The 21,176-nt window shown below is 47.3% G+C and overlaps 1 protein-coding gene across 1 annotated transcript in view; it reads right to left on the bottom strand.

Annotated features, from left to right (window-relative positions):
• The window catches only part of znf407 (zinc finger protein 407), a gene marked incomplete at its 3' end in the record, with an annotated part of 189,916 nt that overhangs the window by 59,155 nt on the left and 109,585 nt on the right, over window positions 1-21,176 (bottom strand). Inside the window, exons 6-9 of the mRNA XM_080767344.1 lie at window positions 20,675-20,841; window positions 12,497-12,580; window positions 11,376-11,496; window positions 3,116-3,294 (exon numbers count right to left, since the gene is read on the bottom strand). Coding sequence (XP_080623470.1) covers window positions 3,116-3,294; window positions 11,376-11,496; window positions 12,497-12,580; window positions 20,675-20,841 — 551 coding nt within the window. The remainder of the gene's footprint in view (window positions 1-3,115; window positions 3,295-11,375; window positions 11,497-12,496; window positions 12,581-20,674; window positions 20,842-21,176) is intronic.

Genomic DNA, 21,176 nt, shown 5'->3' on the forward strand with positions numbered 1-21,176 from the left:
TTTTCCTCATCTCTCCATCTCTCTCTCTCTCTCTCTCTCTCTCTCTCTCTAATTCTAATCATCATTCCCCTCCATCGCTCGCCCGGCTCTAATTCCCCCCCCCCCTCCTCAGTAGGCAGAGAGGACCTCTCCTTTCATCCTTGAGAAGGGTTTTAATTCGAAGTGCAACACTGAATAAAAGAGGGAAGAGAGAGAGGGAGCGACGCGACTAGCAAGAGAGAGAGAGAGAGAGAGAGAGAGAGAGAGAGAGTGATGGAGAGAGACAGAGCCGAGTCGGAGACGTCCGGGTGTCAATCAATCGAGCGTGTGGGGGGGACGGACTGTGAGGACTCGTGACTGGGTGCGGAGGGGGGGGAGGGAGGGGGGGGGGGTGTCGTTTGATCTGTGTCTTTCAAAGGGAGAACAGCGGGAAGGGCCATCACAGACGATTTGCCTCTCGCATGCCAGCCGCCTCGCCACTCTGACAGAGAGCAATCACAAGCAGGTTAATTCAACATCTACCTTCTTAATCTTTTTTTCCCTCCATCTCTTTCTTTTGGTCTTGTTCGGTCTACTTAGATGAAACGTTTGTGCCAAACACACACACGTGCGTACGGATGCCTGCACGCACGCACAGCCCCCCCGTCCTCTTCTTCAAGAGAAGAAAAGGGCGAAGACACAGAGGGATCATGGGGATATAACACACTTTTAAGCAAAGATGCAGGAGGCCATCTTTTTTTCACCGAAGGTCAGCTGAGTGTATGTGTGTGAATAAGTGAAGGGTGAAGGAGAGTGAAGGGGGGGTGAGGCGAGATGGTGTGGGGAGAGAGCAGAAAGGTGCTGTGGGGTGAGAGGTGGTCTGGGTGGGATGTGGGGGGGGGGGGGGGGGGGTACACAGACACAAAGCCCACACAAGGTGACACATGCAGGAGAGGTGGAGGTGGGGCAAAATAAAGCAACAAAGCTCGTCCTACAATTTAGAGAAAGGGGAATGCATGATCAGAGCCAACAATAAGTCTACATGAGAAGAACCCCCCCATGCAACCCCGAGCCGGTGAACTTCAACAGTCAACACCTTGAGGACACAACCCGGGCCCAGCTCATTGGGGGGGGGGGGGGGGGGCTCCTTGCCAGGCCTCGCCGGCCGGCCCACGCCACCTCTTCCCCTCTGAGCTCTGGCGCTCTCCACGTGAGAAGCAACAACAGGTCAGAGGGATAACAGGATAAAGTCTGTCCTCTCTGCTCCCCTCCATGAAGGACGAGCACTCGGCGGATTGGATTTGGTGGTCTTCAAGGACAAAGGGGACGACGACGCTGGGACACAATGGAGCCAATGGACGAGGAACAAGATTCCATCTGTCACTAGCGCTCCGGTCCGGAGTGATTGGCAGGGGCGGCCCAGACGACTAATCTTTGAGTGCTTCTTTCTCCACAGACGCTCATGCCAGTCTCTCACACACACACACACACACACACACACACACACACACACACACACACACACACACACACACACACACACACACACACACACGCACGCACACACACTACAGCTGGATTCTTGTAATCACATTACTTCCGGGTGTACTGTACTCTTCTTCGGAAGTCCAAGGATCACTCAGAGGTTGCGGAAGAACACCCTCTATCAAAAACACCGAAAACATGACATGTCGTACACATGTGCGTATAAATGACGGTCTGTGCGTTGGATTGAAATGACGTATACATCAATGGCACTCAATTTAATCTGGAAGTTTACACTCTGCTCATTCCTGCTTGCTTTGCTGCTGTCATGCTGCTGCTGCTCCACCACTGCTCAGAACCTGCTGCTCTCCCTCCACCACCCCAGCTACCACCTGCTGTTTTGGATATGCTGTTTATGTACGCGGGATTCCGCGCGACGGATGATTTCCGCAAATCAGTCTTTTGGTGTGCTGGATAAGCGTGTGCACCCCATCCCACTGAGGCTAAACTTTATATTTAAATAAGTTGATGAGCAACTAAAAGGCTCGTGACTACCTAAGTCAGAAAGACATTATTCTTTGAAACAAAGCGATCCTTATTTCTGAACGGTGACTCAGCTTTCTGGAGAAGACGCTAGCTGATTGACTGCACTTGGCCACCAGTTTTAACGAGCCTCAAGCTAACAATTGTGGAAGATGGTTGTACACGGCATAAAGCTTTCACAGTTGACATGGCTGGGACGATGAGAGAAATGATTATATGGTTGCTGCATTTCCCTGTTGTTTGACTGAGTGCAGCCATTGTTTGATCAGTGGTTGAGGTTGTCTATAAATACGGCTCCTTCCCTCTGTGGAGGTAGAAATGCTGAGGAAAACCAACGACGGAACAGCATAGCTGCTGTCAATCAACACAATATGGAAAATGATGATGTTTTAGTAATGTTGTTCTTGCTGTCAACTAGGTGAAAGAAATTACAGATTGACCGAGACTATTACAGATTGTATGGAAGACCACATCAAATCTACAATCTACATGCTCTCAAAGATTGAGAGCATGTTTTCTCTGTGCAAACGTGCCTCCAAAGAAGACATGACGATTGCTTCTATGGAATCAGCAGGTAGGCCAGTTCAGGGTTCTCTATAAAACAAAGAAAAATCTTAACTAGGTACAGACTCAGTGAGCACAGTCTCGCGATCGAGAAAGGCCGTCATAGGCAGACCTGTATCCCGAGAGAAAACCGAGCTACACTTCCTAACCATCTGTCCATTGTACCAAGACATCAGAGACACATACTTCCCACAGATTACAACCACACACGGAGATTTTGAAAACATGACCAATGACAAAAAACTCCCATATCTGCTGGGCGAAGTACAACAATGTGCAAACACAGCAGCAAGATTTGTGAGTTGCTGTGATAGGAGAAGGATATCAAATGGAACACAACCACCCTAAAGACTAATCATTGTGTATATTCCTGCACTATACCTGCATCGAGTTATCTTGGTACACAGAAGTTGATCTATTGAAGATTCTGACCCTCAAAGTACATCATTTTTGTTTTGATTGTATTGCTGTATTGTTGTATTGTTCTTTCTGCTTTGGCAATGTAAACGTATGTTTTCTCATGCCAATAAAGCCCTTTGAATTGAATTGAATTGTGTGTCCTTACCTGCGTGCAGGTAGGCCAGGTCAGGGTTCTCTATGTCGGGGTGCTGGTCCTTCAGGTGGTTCCTGAACTCCATGGGGGCGTTGGTGGCATGCTCACACTTGGGACAGTTGTACATCTTCACTCCGTCATGTTTCCCCGTGTGGAGGATGTGCTTGCGGATGTTCTCAGCGCAGTTGGATCTGAGGGGGGGGGGGGATAAAAGGCATTCATTCTTGTTTAAATATAAACAGAGATTAAAAGACAAGGGGGACATGAGAAGAGGGGGGGGGGGGGGAACAAGAAATAAATTCCCAAATGGGTGACAACAACAGCGTTCCCATGGATTGTTTGCTGTGCTAACATTTAGTTTTGCTTGAAATGATGACCAAGCTCCTGCTCGGCTTCAGAGCTTGGGAGAGGGGAGGGTTATTATTTGGACAGACTCTCAAGGCGTTCGTCTCCTAAACACCGTTAACGCCCAGACTTCCATTTTCTGGTGGGGACGCATTGGGGAAATCCCCTCACCTATTTAATTTTTGTCAGATGTCAAAGTATACACAGTTTTATGTCCCCTTGTCTATTTCTTTTACAAGCCAAACTGCTGTGATTCACCCTGGTGGTGATTTAGCACTGCAGCTATAGCAAAAAGTGGCCATAAAAAGAAAACAAAGACTTTCACAGGCTACCAAAAACACAATTGGTTACACATGTTTCCATGCCACCAACTGCTTTTGTTCTCCTGACAGGCTTTCACATATCTTTTAAATATTGGCTTTCCTCATACTTGTTCCGCTTAGCATGTGACATGGTGTCGAGAGCTGCAGGCGACTGGCGCTGAGTCGCTGTATGCGCGCGAGAAGGAGAAAACATATCGCTGTGCAGATACAGTATGCACTGAGACACCCGTACTACTGTATGTGTCTTTTGTGGCTGTATGAAGGTTGTGGGATTAGAGGCACGGAGATGTGCACGGAGCCTGATGTGCACGGAGCGTGACATGCACTGAGTGTGTGTGTGTGTGTGTGTGTGTGTGTGTGTGTGTGTGTGAGTGTGTACTTGTATTACAATGAATACGTATAGAGATTGAGAAATGATCACAAATTTTCAGACTTACAATTAGGAGAACATTTGGCTTGCGGTTAAGGGTTAAGGCTCACGCATGCTCCAGTTTTTAGAGGTCAAGGTCGCGGTTGTCAGTTTATACTTTTGCGTATTCATAACAAAATATGTAAATATATGAATGCCCGTCCAAAATCAAATGCTGTCCGACATTTTTGCATGTCCTCGCAAGAATAGTAATACAAACATCTGCTTGTGTGTGTGTGTGTGTGTGTGTGTGTGTGCACAGACAGGGGTCTTTGGGCTGGTCAGACGAGGCAGTGAGCTACTGCTGGGTGCAGGATGTAATGATGTCAGCTCACAGAGTCAGACACACACACACACACACACACACACACACACACACACACACAGGCCCCTTCTGATTAATGAGGCTGCCTGACCTGCTCCCAGGCCCTATCTAAACCTGCCCACGGACACGCACACACACACACACACACACACACACACACACACACACACACACACACACACACACACACACACACACATGAGAGGGAGGGGGGAGCAAACATGTCCGCACACATACATTCATACAGTACATACGTACGTACATACAGCACAGACACACACTTCCGTCAAACACACATGCGTGCAAGATATGCCACACGTGCACACACTTGTACACAAGCATGCCTATGCACACAGTGGACGAATCCATATAAAAATATCACACACACACACACACTGCATCATGCAAGCAAGCATGTGCAAGGACCGGAACAGTCTCAAACATGCACACATGAGCACGCACGCATGCACACGCGCGCACACACACACACGCACACACACACACACACACACACACACACACACACACACACACACACACACACACACACACACACACACACACACACACACACACACACACACACACACACACACACACACACACACACACACACACACACACACACACACACACACACACACACACACACACACACACACACACACACACACACACACACACACACACACACACACACACACACACACACGGCATCATGTGTTGATGGATGGGGCACTCGTGCTCGGTTTGGGCCTGACATTCTCGGACAGTATAATACGCAATTACTCTCCCTTATCACCTTGGCCGGGACAATAAAGCCTCACAGTGCCATAGCTCACGCCAGCCAAGGAGAGAATTTGTTTTCACTTTTGCAGAGACACCTCTCTCCATCATGGGGCCATGGTCCAGCCCTGGCCAGCTTCATTTGGGACTGCTCTTAACAGGGTACAAAAGAAAACACAACAAACCCACACACCGCCAGACCCCCACTGGGCTCTGAAATACTGTAGGAAATAGTTAGCTGTAGCCACCGGTGAAGGCACTTCACAAGAATACTGTAGGAAACAGTTAGCTGTAGCCACCGGTGAAGGCACTTCACAAAGCTAAATGCTACTGTGGCGCTGTGCTCTCGCTATAACTGCAGAGTAGAGAAATTAAGCACAGCGTTATATAGTTTATACAGGGACACAGAATTTGCATGCCTAAGCTGTAATCAGCTGATAGTCAGCTGATTGTATCCATCAGCCTATAGCTTCCAATTCTCATTCACAGCTCAGCTAATCATTACGTCACACATTCATATTCCAATCAGAATTCACGCTCACACACACACACACACACGGTCCATTCACAGCGTTCACTTCACCTCTGCTGGTTTGCTGCCTGCCTCCACTGATGCTTAGCGCCTCCTCCACCCCAGCCTCCACCTTTTGATCAGAGCCTGGCATATACTGTATAGGCTAAAACCGATTATATCTGCTGTTCAAATGTCAATGTCTGCTGATTCAAGCCAATGTCAATGTATTGCTTATGTATTAATATTGTATCCCTATGGGGGTTTCGCTAACGTTCCCTGGTTTAGCTTAGCATGCTTGATTCGACAACATTCAGGATCATCTGCCAAAGAGGAGCCTTTAACTGTATTCCATCTGTTGCAATACATGCTTAATCTACTTTGACATGAGCCAGAAGATACGGTGTCTCCCTCGCTTAATTAGACAATGGATAAAAATATGTAGAATTGTGAGTAACCTCATGATGTTTGTGTATATTATATATATATCCCAAATCACTTATTCCCCTAATTAGTGTTGTGATTACATCGCAGGAATATGGATAACGAATGCCACCACCACCACCACTGCATCCGTTTGCCATATATAGGGTGGGAAAAAAAACTTTTGTTTTAGGTGCAATGCAGAATTCCAAACTGCCACATGCTTAGCGGTAATATGAATTATCATACATCATGGAGTTAACCCGTTTTGGGCGGGAACCCCTGTTGGTGTGTGAGCATTATGTTATGCTTTAGCTATTGAAAAGTAGTGGCGCACTACGAGCGTTTTTAACTCAAATCTTTGCTTCTGAGAGGGGGTCCCTGGAACAACATATTTTCAGATGGGGCCAAATACATATCATGTTTGGGTTCCTTGACATGAAATATTGATACAGAAACATGAGGTTTTTCCAGAACATTTTCGACGTCAGGCCTAAATGGGTTAAGGATAAAAAAGAAAAAGGAAAAAAAGGAAAATACATTTAACCCATTCTGACCTGAGATCAGATTCATACGAGGTTTCCACGGGACACACACTGGTCTGATTAACCCATTCTGACCTGAGATCAGATTAAAAAAATGTCAGTCGTTCTTCGAATTTTTCAAAAATAGCAGACCTACAAGCTCGTATCGCGCCACTCGGTGGCGCGATATGAGCTTGTAGATCTGCTATTTTTCAATAGCTAAAGCATAACATGATGCCAACACCAAAATGGGTGCCCGGTCAGAATGGGTTAATACTAAATGAACTCATTTCTTATTCGGGAGCAGCACGGCATAAATAGATAAAATTTGCAGCAGCGCTAAAAGGTTCTAAAGAGTGCGCGGGTGGATTCCTAAGGGGGAGGAAGGAGGAGGGGGGGGGGGGGGGGGGGCTATCTCTCAGATATGGTAATGGCATAATTGTCATATTAAAACAACACAACGCACGTTTAGGAGTCAGCAGGTGTCACCGTTGGTGAAAAGCCCACATCGGTCCTCTCCTGCTATGCACGTGTGACACACACACACACACACACGCACACGCACACACACACACACGCACAGGTCCTCTCCTGCTACGCACACCGTATTAATTAGTCCAAATGCTGTTTCAACTGCCTCCCCGTCCATGCACGCTCACACGCACACGCACACACACACACACACACACACACACACACACACACACACACACACACACACACACACACACACACACACACACACACACACACACACACACACACACACACACACACACACACACAGGGAATCAGCCTGACGCCAGCGGATGTATATCACCCCCAGAACTCTTCTCCCTTCTCTCTCTCTCTCTCTCTCTCTCTCTCTCTCTCTGTCTCTGTCTCTCTCTCTCTCTCTCTCTCTCTCTCTCTCTCTATTTTCAACCATTTCCATATTCCTCCTCCTGGACTATAGCGTATGGAAATGGGAGAGAGAGAGAGAGGTGTAATTGAGAGGTGCTTCGTTAGGGAGATTCAGATGTGTGTCTTTTGTAAAAGACTCAAGTCCCCCCCCCCCCCCCCCCCCTTCCAGTCATCATCATTAGCGTCCCCTCTCTCTCCCCTTCACTTTACAAGGTCGTGGGCCCTCTGACACCGGCAGGGCGCGCGCCTCGTCCCCTCCTCAAAGCACCGCCTGGGAGTCGAAGCCGACCTTTATTTCCGCGTGCCGTGGATTGAGACGTGAGCAGTCTAACCACTTTTCAATAAATAATAACAGCCCCAGAAAGCCTGGTGTTAACGGCAAGAAGAAGTCAGGAGGCTAGATATCAATTAGAGCGTTTATGATGCCTCCGCAGCCTCTAATGAGAAAACTCCTCATTGAGAACAATAGAAATCACCGCTTAATCCATCCTGGGCGGGAACCCCGTTTTGGTGTTTTAAGGATTATGTTATACTTTAGCTATTGAAAAATAGCAGATCTACAAGCTCATAGCGCGCCACCGAGTGGCTCGCTAAGAGCTTGTGGATCTGCTAAATTTTTTTTATCTTGAAAATGTGGCGCAAATCTTTGAATAATATATTCTTTCAGAGCGTTTTGAACTCAAATCTTTACTTCTGGGGGGTGTTCCTGGAACAGCATATTTTCTGATGGGGGTCAGTGGCATATAACATATAACTTGTGGGGTCCTTGACATGAAATATTGAGCACCACTGAACACAGGTATTTCAGAAAACTGATTTAGAAGACATTTCTTTAATTTCGACGTCAGGCCTAAATGGTTTAAAGCGTGCAGCCGGGAAGTTTCCGTGCTTGCATAAATAGGGCGGGGGGATAGACAGTAAAGTAGACATTGTTAACCCATTCTGACCTGAGATCAGATTCATACGAGGTTTCCGCTGGACACACACTGGTCTGATTGACCCATTCTGACCTGAGATCAGATTCTAAAAAATGTCAGTCGTTCTTCGATTGTTTCAAAAAATAGCAGACCTACAAGCTCGTAGCGCGCCACTCGGTGGCGCGCTATGAGCTTGTAGGTCTGCTATTTTTCAATAGCTAAAGCATAACATGATGCCAACACCAAAATGGCTTCCCGTTCAGAATGTGTTAATTGACAGCCGAGGAGACTCCCAGTGCAATATCATTAGAATATTTACCATTTCTACCCCCAACTATAATTATCTCCCCTCCATTATCCAGGCTCTGTCTGTGAATAATAGATGAGTGGCATTTGATGCATCATTCACTTCTCACTCATTTACATGCATTTGAGGAGTGGCCTTGATGGGGCCACACTACTGTAGCAAGTGGTGTATCCAAAGATGTCACATTTAAGCTCAAGCATGAATATTATCTCCATGCGGATGTATTAATATTGCAAATGGGATTTGCTTCGGCAAACGGTAAAAAAAAAAGAATATCTGTGTTTCTAGAATTAAACATTGCCAGTCACCGTACCGGCGCTACTGCATTTGTCTCGGAGCTAAATATGTTTTTTTGCCACGGCACGGCAGGATATTTATTTCATAAGCTGGGGCTTGTATCAAAAGGTCAAACGCACTAACACCATCTAGTACCTCCTTATCTCGGTCAAGTCGCTAGAGACGCCGCGATCTTTAAACATGCATTCAAAGTGTAAGAGCAGGGGGTGAAGGCGAGGCCCCTCATGGCTGTCGGAGGGGGCCCCTCGTGTCGGAGGAGGCCCCCGCATTCAATTCCTCATCCCCACATTAGTAAGCCAGCGGGGTTCTTTGCCTCGACCCCTGCTCCCCCCTCGCCCCCTCCCCCTCCACGCTGCCCCCGCCCCCCGCCCCCCCTTCGAAACCCCTTGGCACCCCCGGGGCTACCAAAAAATGTTAATTGGGCTTCTAATTTGCTGTTTCATTTGCCACAATCTGTAACGATCATACGGGGTATCAGTGCAGCAACAATGGGGGAACAATTGGCCTGTTCTGGGTCTCGCTGCGCCGGGCCGTGCCACGGCCGACGCCTTAACAACTGATAGCTAATGATAGCTTTCCTCTGCGGTTTCAAATAACATTAGCACAAGGTGACATTCTGTTAACCAACTGTCTGCCGCAAGGTGGCGACAGCTAGGCCAGTTAGCTGTGCCACGCAGAACACGACTGATTACCATGTTTTCACATCCGGGTTACTCGCTCGCAGACCTCCATTGTAAGACTCGGCTTGTGTTAGCAGTAGCTCACGCTGTTTATCTGTAATATGTCGGGAGCGATGCGATAAAAAATAATCACAAATCACACCTGAACCTCGGATGGATCATCACCACCGCGGACAGCGCTCGTAGTTTCAGAGATACAAGGCGAGAAAGAGCCTAGTTTGAATGGGAGCTCTATGGGGGCAGTGCGCAAACATCCTGGTGCTGGGGGTGATGAAGGCGTTGCCTAGCAACCGGGTCAGTTGTTGAAAGTTGATTATCAGCAAGACAGTTTCATATCGATAAAGTACATTCAATGACGGAGAATTCCGTCAAAGAGAGACAACGGTTGGATTTTTAATGACGGAATATTCCAGCAAAAGCAATTCATGTGTTAATCTCAAAATAATAAGCCAAAGTCAAATTATTACAACTCATCATTCTTTGTTTCCCCCTGGATCACTGTACTGCAAGTACAGTAAGAAGACAAATGGAAGCAGTGGAGTTAAGGAGACACGTCCGAGCAGAGCTGCCATGGTAGGTACTAAAATGAAAATAATGAAGGAAGAGTACATCTAAAACCAATGATGGGTTTTAGATCATTCACTCTCACACTCTTCTCCCATAAAGGGAGGAGGAGGAGGAGGATGATGAAGAGGAGAGAATGAGAGAGAGAACGATGAAGAGGAGAGAATGAGAGAGAGACGTAGAGATGGAGATGTGCAACGCTGGCCAAAACTTTTTCAATTTCACCGACAATTTCCTGTGTAATTACTGATGTGGTATGATGGTGTTTTAATGACAGGGACCTGCCAATGCCACTGACAGTGACAGTGTGTGTGTGTGTGTGTGTGTGTGTGTGTGTGTGTGTGTGTGTGTGTGTGTGTGTGTGTTGGGACTCTGGCTGGGCCGGTTGATGATGGTAGAGTGATGAGATGGAGCCGTAGAGATTAGGACCGTTCCCCCATCTCACCCAAACCCTCCCCACGCCCCCTCACACACACACACACCTGACACACACTCACACGCACGCACGCATGCACACACACAGACACGCGCGCACAGACACACACACACGCGCGCACGCACACACGAAACATAAAAATGCATTCATGCACACACATCGAATACCACAAATGTCCAAAATTAACAAGCAGCCCCAAAACACCCCACGACTCCAACTGTCAGACAAAAACACACGCACACGCGCACACACACACACACAAACACACACACACACACACACACACACACACACACACACACACACACACACACACACACACACACACACACACACCTATCAGGCTCTCCCATCAACTCCCAGATCATCAGTGCCATGGCGGCAGCCATCAGCCCGTCCATGCGTGGGAGGATCAATGAGCCGTGCGTTTGTGTGCGAGCTTGCATGTGTGTGTGTGTGTGTGTGTGTGTGCGTGTGTGTGTGTGTGCGTGCATGCGTGTGTGCGTGCGTGCGTGCGTGTACCTGTATTCGCACCAGGGGCATCGGTAGGGCTTCTCTCCGGTGTGCACGCGCTTGTGGCGCGACAGGTGGGACTGTGTGGTGGAGGCAAAGTTGCACAGCGGACATTTGAAGGGCCGCTCTCCTGTTTGGGGGTTGGACAGAGAGAGAGAGACAGAGAGAGAGAGAGAGACAGGTTGGACAGGTGCACACAGAGAAGACATGTTTCAATATTCTAACAACACCTGGGGGTCAATTACAGTTCACATACAAAACAGCTTGTTTCCATTGCGGTCCTGTGTATTCATTTCATTAATGCTTTTTGATGGCTGGTGGTAGGGCGTTCCAAACTTGAACGTCAAGTCTATTACAAACCATAGCCAGATAAGTGTATTCAGGGACAGCTGCACAGCAGCAGATCTTCACAACGAGAGGCTCTAATTTGCCAACCCTTGGAACTGACACACGTCAGTGAACGGCGAGCCCATTGGACGTCCGTGTAAACAGAACCAAATCGAGAAGCAAACAACATGAATTATGACGAGCTAAAGAAAATATAATAAAAAATGAATATTTATGAGGGTAATGTTGATCCCTGGGCGCTGTGCCAGACAGCCAGAACACTATTTGTTTTCACTCACCTCACTTTTTCCCCCCCCCAAAACCTGCCGTTTATTGACGGCATATCTGAAAAATGCAATTTCCCTACGCGACAGGATGACATGGTGACATGATAACTGGAATTAAACATTTCAGATTCAGTCATCCATACTGCTACACATGCCTATCACTGACATCAGCTCATCACACTTACGCATGCGTGTGTTTGTGTGTGCGTGCGTGTGTGTGTGTGTGTGTGAGTGCCTGTGTGCGCGCGCAATCGCGCATGTGTGTGCCCGTATGATGACAAACAGGTGTGTAAAGATAGCATGTCATGCAGTGCGTGTCATAATGTAACAGTTTCAATCAGTACATGAGGATTATGAACATACATACATATGGCATCTGGCAGTCTGGGTGCGCACGATAAGTATGAACACGTGTAACGCAATAGACTACATGCTTATAGTCGTGAATGTCTGTGTGTGTGTGTGTGTGTGTGTGTGTGCGTGTGTGTGTGTGGGTGGAGGGGAGGACAGGCTTACCTGTATGCTGGCGTCTATGCTTGGTGAGGGCATGTCGCGTTCCGCCCGCAAAACCGCAAAGGTCACACAGGTAGGACTTCTCTCCTGGAAGGAATAGAAGGAAAGGTCACACAGGTAGGACTTCTCTCCTGGAAGGAATAGAAGGTGATTTACTAAGGGCACCATTTACACCAGTGCCTTACCCCTCTTATCCCTACCCCCTTCTTTGCCTTTTTGTTTTTTTTTGCTCAAAAATGCTTCAAATAGCTAATTTACAAGCTCACAACGTGAGTATGAAATGTTTTTTCAAAATAGTATAAAATAAGTTTAGGGATAAGGACCACTGCTGAAAATAGGGCCCTAGAATGACCTTGACAACTTGCCATCAGTTTGGAAGCGCTCGTTTTCAGTAAAACAACATCCTGCTGCATTTGCTGCATGTGCAAATTCAAAACGGGTGGTACGCATAGTGCCCTGTGGGGGTGTGGAACGCTTGTGTCGAATTTGAAGTCGGCGGGGCGAACGGTTCTCGAGTTACGTGGATTGCAGATTACAGATGTCACGTGACACATTTATAGATAAGATGGCAAGATGGCCGTGGCGTGCAAAATGGTCAATGGAACTCAATGGATTAGGAAGGAGAGAGAGAGAGAGAGAAAGAGAGAGAGAGAGAGAGAGAGAGAGAGTGAGTAATGCCAAGATCGCCAGGAGGCAGACAGACAGAGGGGGGGGATTCGAGCACAAAATAAAGATCCAACTTGGTTAACAGATGAGAGAGAGTGGGGAAAGATGAAAGAGGGGGAAGGGGGTGGGGGGGGGTCAGATGAGCGGTGGCTGAGCCCAGCAGCAGCTTGACGGATGAGAGAAGCAGAAGTCACAGATCGCTAGCGTCTATCCATCAGGGCTCTCACACAGTTAACTAATTCCTCCAATCAGATGGGCCCGTGTAAATATGTCAAACGGGGGACGGGGGAGATTGCCACCGTGCTTTATTGACTGTGATAAAATCTGAAAAGCACCGCTGAACATAATTACATACTTGTCAGAGCCATAAAAATTAGCTTTATTATCAATGGGATGGTTTTGGTACAACTTCATTTGGGGGCCCCATGCCTTCCAGATGGGGCTGCATGGAGAGGATATGCTCCTCCTCCTTCCTCTACATCTGGCTCCGTCATTAACACCATGATGCTCTCTCTCTCCCTCTCTCTCCCTCTCCCTCTCCCTCCCTCTCTCTCTCTCTCTCTCTCTCTCTCTGTATTTTCTTTATCTGTCACTCTCTCTCTCTCGACACACACTCTCGTAGGCATGACACAACCACCCGATCTCGACCCAAACACGGAGAAATAACTCGAAATATACACGCCTAGAAAACCCCTAAAATGTACATATTACACTGAAATCCTCCCCATAGACTGTGCACGGAGGGGTGTGTACTACACTGAAATCCTCCCCATAGACTGTGACGAGGGGTGTGTATTACACTGAAATCCTCCCCATAGACTGTGATGGAGGGGTGTGTATTACACTGAAATCCTCCCCATAGACTGTGACGGAGGGGTGTGTATTACACTGAAATCCTCCCCTAGACTGTGACGGGGGGGGTGCCGTCTCTACCTCGAGCTTGAGCCACTAGAGACACCACGAAGCGAGCAAGTTGCCGTGTCGAACGTTGTGAAGTTCGGCAGAGCCGACTCACTCCCGTTCGAGTTGTAAACCAATAGCACAAGAATCGTAAATATTGCCAAACCCGATGAAATAGCACGGATTGGCAATTCCATAGTACATACTGTACAATACTAGTGAAAGCCTCCGTCGCGGTCAAAACAGTAGTAGTATAATATGTACGTATGGAGTTTTCTAGGTGTACTGTAAACTAAATTGCCAATCCGTGCTATTTCACCGTGTTTGGGTGAGATCGAGCTGGACATAAAAACACATGCACACGAGTCAAACACGTGCACATGCCACGCATATACTGTACCCACATTCTGTACATGGGCATTCGTGCATGCGTGCACACACACACACACACACACACACACACACACACACACACACACACACACACACACACACACACACACACACACACACACACACACACACACACACACGTGGTATGCATGAACCATAAGATTATACCATTGAAATATTCATACCAAAAATCTTGAATTTGAACCTCAGGTCGGCGCTACACATTGATAATACATTCCAGTGAGACCCTCCAACAGGGCCAAAGTAAGTGCTTTAAACTTTTTTTTTATCTTTTTTTTTTACACAGATAACAGCTTTCACTGAGTCCTCAGAGACAAAGGAGCCTGAAGTTTCCCCTCCTATTACACCCATTTAAAACCACTCGGCTGTGAGCACTGTTTTAATGCAGTGCCACTTAGAGGGAAGAAAAACAGCCTTTAAAAAGGGAAAAAAAAGGTGCATTCATTAGCGAAATTCGCACAGGTTCACCTTCCACTTCCAATATATGGTGGCCCTTTTAAAAAAAGTAACTTCCTCTGCGTGTGTGTGTGTGTGTGTGTGTGTGTGTGTGTTTGAAACTCATCCTGCATTGTAGTTCCTATCAGCAGATAGAGAGAGAGCGAGAGAGAGAGAGAGAGAGAGGTGCCAGAGACCCCTCCCCATGCTCTCTCCCCCCTCCTCTCCTCTCCTCCCCTCCCATCGCCCTTCCATCTCTCATTACGCCCCACGCTACAAGACCCCACCGCAGAAAAATCCATAGCCATCGATTCCTGCGCCCAGTCGCGGTCGCCACAATTATTCTTGAGGAGGAAACGCTGGCGATAAATTACATGTGTGCTTTTCATCTGCCCGCTCGATGGCAGCGAGCCTCTCTGTGGACCGAAGGGTGGGGGGGGGGGGGGGGGACTGACGTGCTGCTGTCAACACCGAAGGATTCGGACGACTAAAGAGGCCTGGTCCCGCCAGTTCCACGTACACACTACACACACACACATACACGTACACACTACACACACACACACATACACAACACACACACACACACACACACACACACAGCTGCTCGTATCTTCACAGACAGACCACATACGGTCGCAAACGACCGCAAGTCGTGACCACAATGTTTAGGGTCACAAGTACACACCAGTGTTGATTTCGGCGACTAAAACTATGATGAAAAATGTTAATGGACTACCTTTATTCACTGACGAAAACTACATGGAAAGAAAATAAGAACTAAGCCATGATGATTAAAACTAAAGACTAAATATATTGATAATTTTGTCAACAAATAAACACTAGACTAAAATATTGTGGAGGGACTAGTGGAGAAGAAAACTAGACAAAAATGTTATTGAGGGACTAGTGGAGAAGAAAACTTAAAGTAAAGTCATTTTACGTTTCTCTGAAAATAGCAGATCTACGCGTCTGCAATTTTCAGAGCGCAACCAAGTGTAAAATCAGCCATTACGACACCATCAAGGCCTGCCAAAACCCATTTTAGTTGAAAAAAATCAACTGTAGATTTAGTAGACTAAAATCTTATGACATTTAGTCAACTAAAACTAGACTAACACTAAAGAATTTCAGATGACTAAAATATGACTAAAAGTAAATGAAATTTTCTTCAAAAGTACTATGACTAAAACTAAATCAATATGAGCTGTCAATCCATTTCCAAACTGGTTACAGCAACGGGGAAAAAATAAAATAATAATAATAACAATACCTGACTACCAGTGGTGGAAAGTAATGAAGTTTTTGAGGTATTTGTACTTTTACTTGTGTAGATCCCATTTCCAATACTTTTACTTCTACTCCACTACATCTCAGAGATAATATTGTACTTCCACTCCACTACATTCACTTTAAAACTTTAGTTACTAGTTGTTGGTAGATTTAGATTATGAACAACATCTTCAGCCCTATTGTATACATTTTGGCCATTTTGAAAATAGCTCACAATGCGTCGTTCATTTTCAACGGCGAGCACCTTTATTTTGAAAGCCGATTTCCAGATTTGGCCAGAAACGCCAAGTCAGGAATTAAAGATCTGTTATGTAACATGTCCCGCGATTGTCATTTAATCCACCCACACAAAGTTAAACATACACTTAGTAAGCGAGGATCATATCGTTTAGAGAAATGAGCCGCAAATCAAGCTTGTTTTGACCCAAAAAGAAGAATCCGAGATATTAAGATTCTAAAAACTGTGTCGCCGTAGACAGCATAAGCCAGCGGAATAGCCATTTCTACATTTTTACTGGACCGGAACTGGAGTGTTATGAACGCATACAGGACACAAATAATCACAGTAATAAATCAAAAAGGCGTGATAAGGCATCATCGGCGGGGAGATACATACAGAAATAGGCGTCAAAAGGAGCAATTGCCGATAAATAAGTATGTTTTTATAATGCCAATACTTTTACTCACGTACATTTTAAATGCCGTATACTTTAACATGTAACAGAGTATTTCAATGCTGCAGTTAATGATAAATTGACTTACAGTGAGTAAAACATGTTGAGTATACCTTTCCCACCACTGCTGACCAGTGCAGCTGGCTCCCAGGTGCACGCTGATGAGTTCAGCCGACGCTCAGACAGTGTGTCTACACACAGTGTGGGCCCTTAAACTTTGGGCAATTTTCATATCGGCTCAGCTATTTCTATTCTTTTGTTCCAAATGATTTGCCTCCTCCCACCTATACCGGAATGAAATATGCCTCGATGCAAGACAATAAAAGAACTTTGAAGTCAAAATATACAACCTCTCTTTGCGTGTGTGTGTGTGTGTGTGTGTGTGTGTGTGTGTGTGTGTGCGCAATGCGTGCGTGCATTTGTGTGAGTGTGTGTGTGTGTGTGTGTGTGTGTGTGTGTGCGTGTGCGCGCGCAAGTGCGTGCGTGCATCTGCGGCGTCTATATCTGTGTTTTAAATAACCCCGGAGGAGTCTAGCATGCAGCTATAATTGCCTCCCTCATTAGTTATGTTTTAGCAGGGAGCGGATGGGAGGGCAATTAATTTTACCGCTTAATTTTTGACACAGAATCCAGCTCGCCGTATTGATGTGCGCTCGCCATTTTGGGCCTCATTTTTCAGGGAAATTAATTGACAAAGTGCGAAGATTTATCAGCATATCGCCAGATTAAGCGACAAACTGAAGCAATGAGGAAATCAATTGTGGCCCCTGTCGCCATGCCCCCCCCCCCCCCGCCCGGGAGAGCCTGGGAAAAGCTGGGCGGGTCGGTCGGTCGGTCGGACGGACGCCTTCTCGCACTTATTTATTTATTTGAGTCGCTCATTCATCAGCCGTTACAAATGACCCTGGTGGTTGACGACCAACCACCACCCCCCCCTCCTCCTACTTCTGCTCTACTCAGACAGGACTGGTGTGTGTGAGGAGAGTGATTAACATAAAAAACACACAAATCAGAGAGAGGAACAATGAATCCAGTTAGAGGCGGGGGAGGGGGGGGGGTGATGTGTTGACTGAGAGAGAGAGAGAGAGGGAGAGAGAGAGAGAGAGACAGACAGGGGGTTCAGTGCAGTGCGGGGGTATAGGAATGCCCCCCCCACCAAAAAAATAGGAACGATATTACGAACACAGTGGTAAAATATCCAGTAGCCCCCAAAAAATAGCAGATCTACAAGCTTGTACATCTGCTATTTTTGAAAAATCGTGTAAATGTATATGCAAACCTTGCAAAGCGGAACATGTTTAACTCAAATACAGTATTCGCTGCTGGAGGAGGAGGGTGCCTGGAACAACATATCCACCGTTTGGCTGTCATCACCCCCCCCCCCCCCCCCCCCCCCCCCTGACAGCTCCGCTGCTACACGGCGGACAGACAGGCACACGGCCGACCGCGAGTCGCCCGAAAACGTACAACAGTTCCACCTGACATCGTCGTCTCGTTATGTACACAAACGCTCACTGGCCAAGAATATGCAAACAAGCTAAAAAGCAGCAGACACTGAGACACTGGCACAAACGACACCAGCCCAGTTCTTCTCATCAACATCTAGTCACTGAGAGCGCCTCAGCCCCCCCCAAATAAAGACGACTTACCGATCAGTCCTCATCTGCCCTCTACACACCCCCCCCCTCCCATACACACACACACACACACACACACACACACACACACAACACACACACACCGCCTCGCGCCACATATAACTTACATCCCCTCTATTACTTACTCCCAGTCTGTCACAAGGACGGATTAGTTCAACTTTTAGTTTCCTACTTATTTTATTAGTATTGCAGCTTAGCCGCCGTGAAGGGGCCCATTTATAACCTTTAAACAGATCACACACGCTGATAATATTTCAGAGTGTGTCGCAGGCCGGGCGCTGGAATGTGATTTCAGTGATAGCGTCTAGTGCGGCTAACGGTCTGGCCATTAAGACGAACCGGGCCACGACGGGGGAGCAAATCGCGTTAGGGGTTGTTTTTTTTCCTTTCTTTTTCCTGGGGGGGAGGGGGGGGGGGGGGGGGGGTCACTAATCAGCGGCGAGAGTCACTCTTTTACCTCTTTGGCTTTCGATCGGTCTTCCTTCCCCCCCGCGCCCCGTGGCAGCTCTCGCGCAGGGTGTGTCGTCGTCCCCCATCTTTTTTTTTTTGGACCATCACTTTTCTCTCTCTCCGTTTCTCTCTGTCTGTCTGTCGGGTTATCGGGGGACTCGTTCACTTTTTTATTTTTGTTGGCTGATAAGTGCGCCCCTCTCTTTCCTCTCTGTGCCACCGTCACGCCACACACAACTCACATACATACACGCATGTACAGTATGCGCATCATACACATGTTACATGCACACACGCGTGTGCGCGCACGCACGCGCGCACAAGTAGATGACAGAGTGACACGGTGTCTGTAGTGACGATGTTTGAAGGCAACAAATGGAAATCTTAAACATCTAATGATATCGGCGGTGCCTCAGCGGTACATCACTGTTAACACTTTCCCTCCCGTTACCATAGGCGGTAACGTGAGGCCAGTGCCAGTGAAATGCGTGACATAAAACAGAGAAGAAGAAGCATTATGCGGCCGACCTGGAAGTGATTTTCCTACATTCCCAGGGTCGTTGGTGGATGTGGACTGCCGATCGGACTATTATTATGCTCAGCGCGACCTCAAATTAATGTTTTATTAAGTTCCCAATATTTTATCCCCTTATACCAGCACAGAGGATTACCATGTAGGCTGTTTCTACCATGGGAGGCCTATGGAGGCTAGCGATGGAAGCTAAAAAAAAAGGTAAAACTATTACTTTCAAAGCTGGATTAATGCTCTTTAATCAAATCTCGTGATCTCGTAAATGGCCAAGATGGTAATAATAGTTTTTCTCGAGGTATCTCGAGGTTGGCATATAGATTGTGTTAAGACACATTTAAAGTAACAACCAGCTACTCTGTGCCGTGCACACACACACCCACACGCACACGCACACGCACACACAAACACGCACACGCACGCACACGCACGCACACGCAGCAGGCGCCTATGACGGATGGAGGGCTCTCCTGCAAGCGCTCAGTCAGGCTGTCAGGCCACTGGCTGCTGCTGCTTCTGTCATTGACTTAAAAGGGCATCAAGGAGCCATGTGTGGGACATTACTGAGACCGAGAGGGGAAACCGCTGGGCGGGCGCGCGGCCCGCCGCATAAAGACGATGCGCTCAGAGACTTCCGACGCCCAGCTTCCACGGTGAGAGGGCGATCATTTGAGACCGCCATATAGCCTCCCACCAACACGTCGCACTGCGACCCGTTGCGAGCTTGTTGATCTGCTATTTTCAGCATGCAACCAAGCTTAAAATGACTTTTTTGGGGGGCTTTTCTGTCTTTATTGATAGTGAGGATTGACAGGAAAGAGAGAGAGAGAGAGACGAGGGGGAGAGACATGCAGCAAAGGTCGTCATGAACGGGACTCGAACACGCAGTGCGCTGTCAGGCCAGAGCCTGTACATATGGCATGCGCCTGGACCACTAAGCCAGTGGCTGGGCGCTCCAAATGACTTGTCTTTTAGTTCTACTGAATCTCTTCTACACTATAGTCCCTCCCTAATATTGTAGTCATCACAGCTCGGTTCTTATTTCGTTTTTGCCAGTGAAAAACGTTAAGTTGACGGAAATATTTCGCCATAGCTTTCATCGACAAAATCAACACTATGGCACTGGGTGGGAACCGGGGTGATCATGTATTATTCGTCTCACCTGTGTGCGTCCTGTAGTGGTCCTTCATGGCTGACACGTTGAGGAAGGCGTAGTGACAGGACGGCCAGGCACACTTATAGGGCTTCTCTCCCGTGTGGAGCTTCATGTGGTTGTTCAGGGCCCACTTCTCACTGAAGGAACGCTCACACAGGTCACACTCAAACTTCCTGTGGGAGGAGAGGAGAGGAGAGATGGATTGATTGATTGAAGTATTTATTAACAGTATGCCGAATGGGTGCATCATATAAGGAAGTAAACAAGGGGAAAAAAACATATACAGTGTCTCAGACTTTCCGGGGGCCAGTTTCGAATTGCAGCCGTCCGTAGGTGCCTTTTGAGAGAGGTTTTGAAGGAGTCGAGGGATTCACATGTCTTAATGGTTGTTGGTAGGGCGTTCCACATTTTGGAGCACAACACAACAATGTGCAAACACAGCAGCAAGATGTGTGAGCTGCTGTGATAGGAGAAGGATATCACATGGAACACAGAGACAACTAACACC

This window comes from Protomyctophum bolini (genome assembly GCF_963924005.1).
Source record: "Protomyctophum bolini genome assembly, chromosome: 7".
Taxonomy (NCBI): domain Eukaryota; kingdom Metazoa; phylum Chordata; class Actinopteri; order Myctophiformes; family Myctophidae; genus Protomyctophum; species Protomyctophum bolini.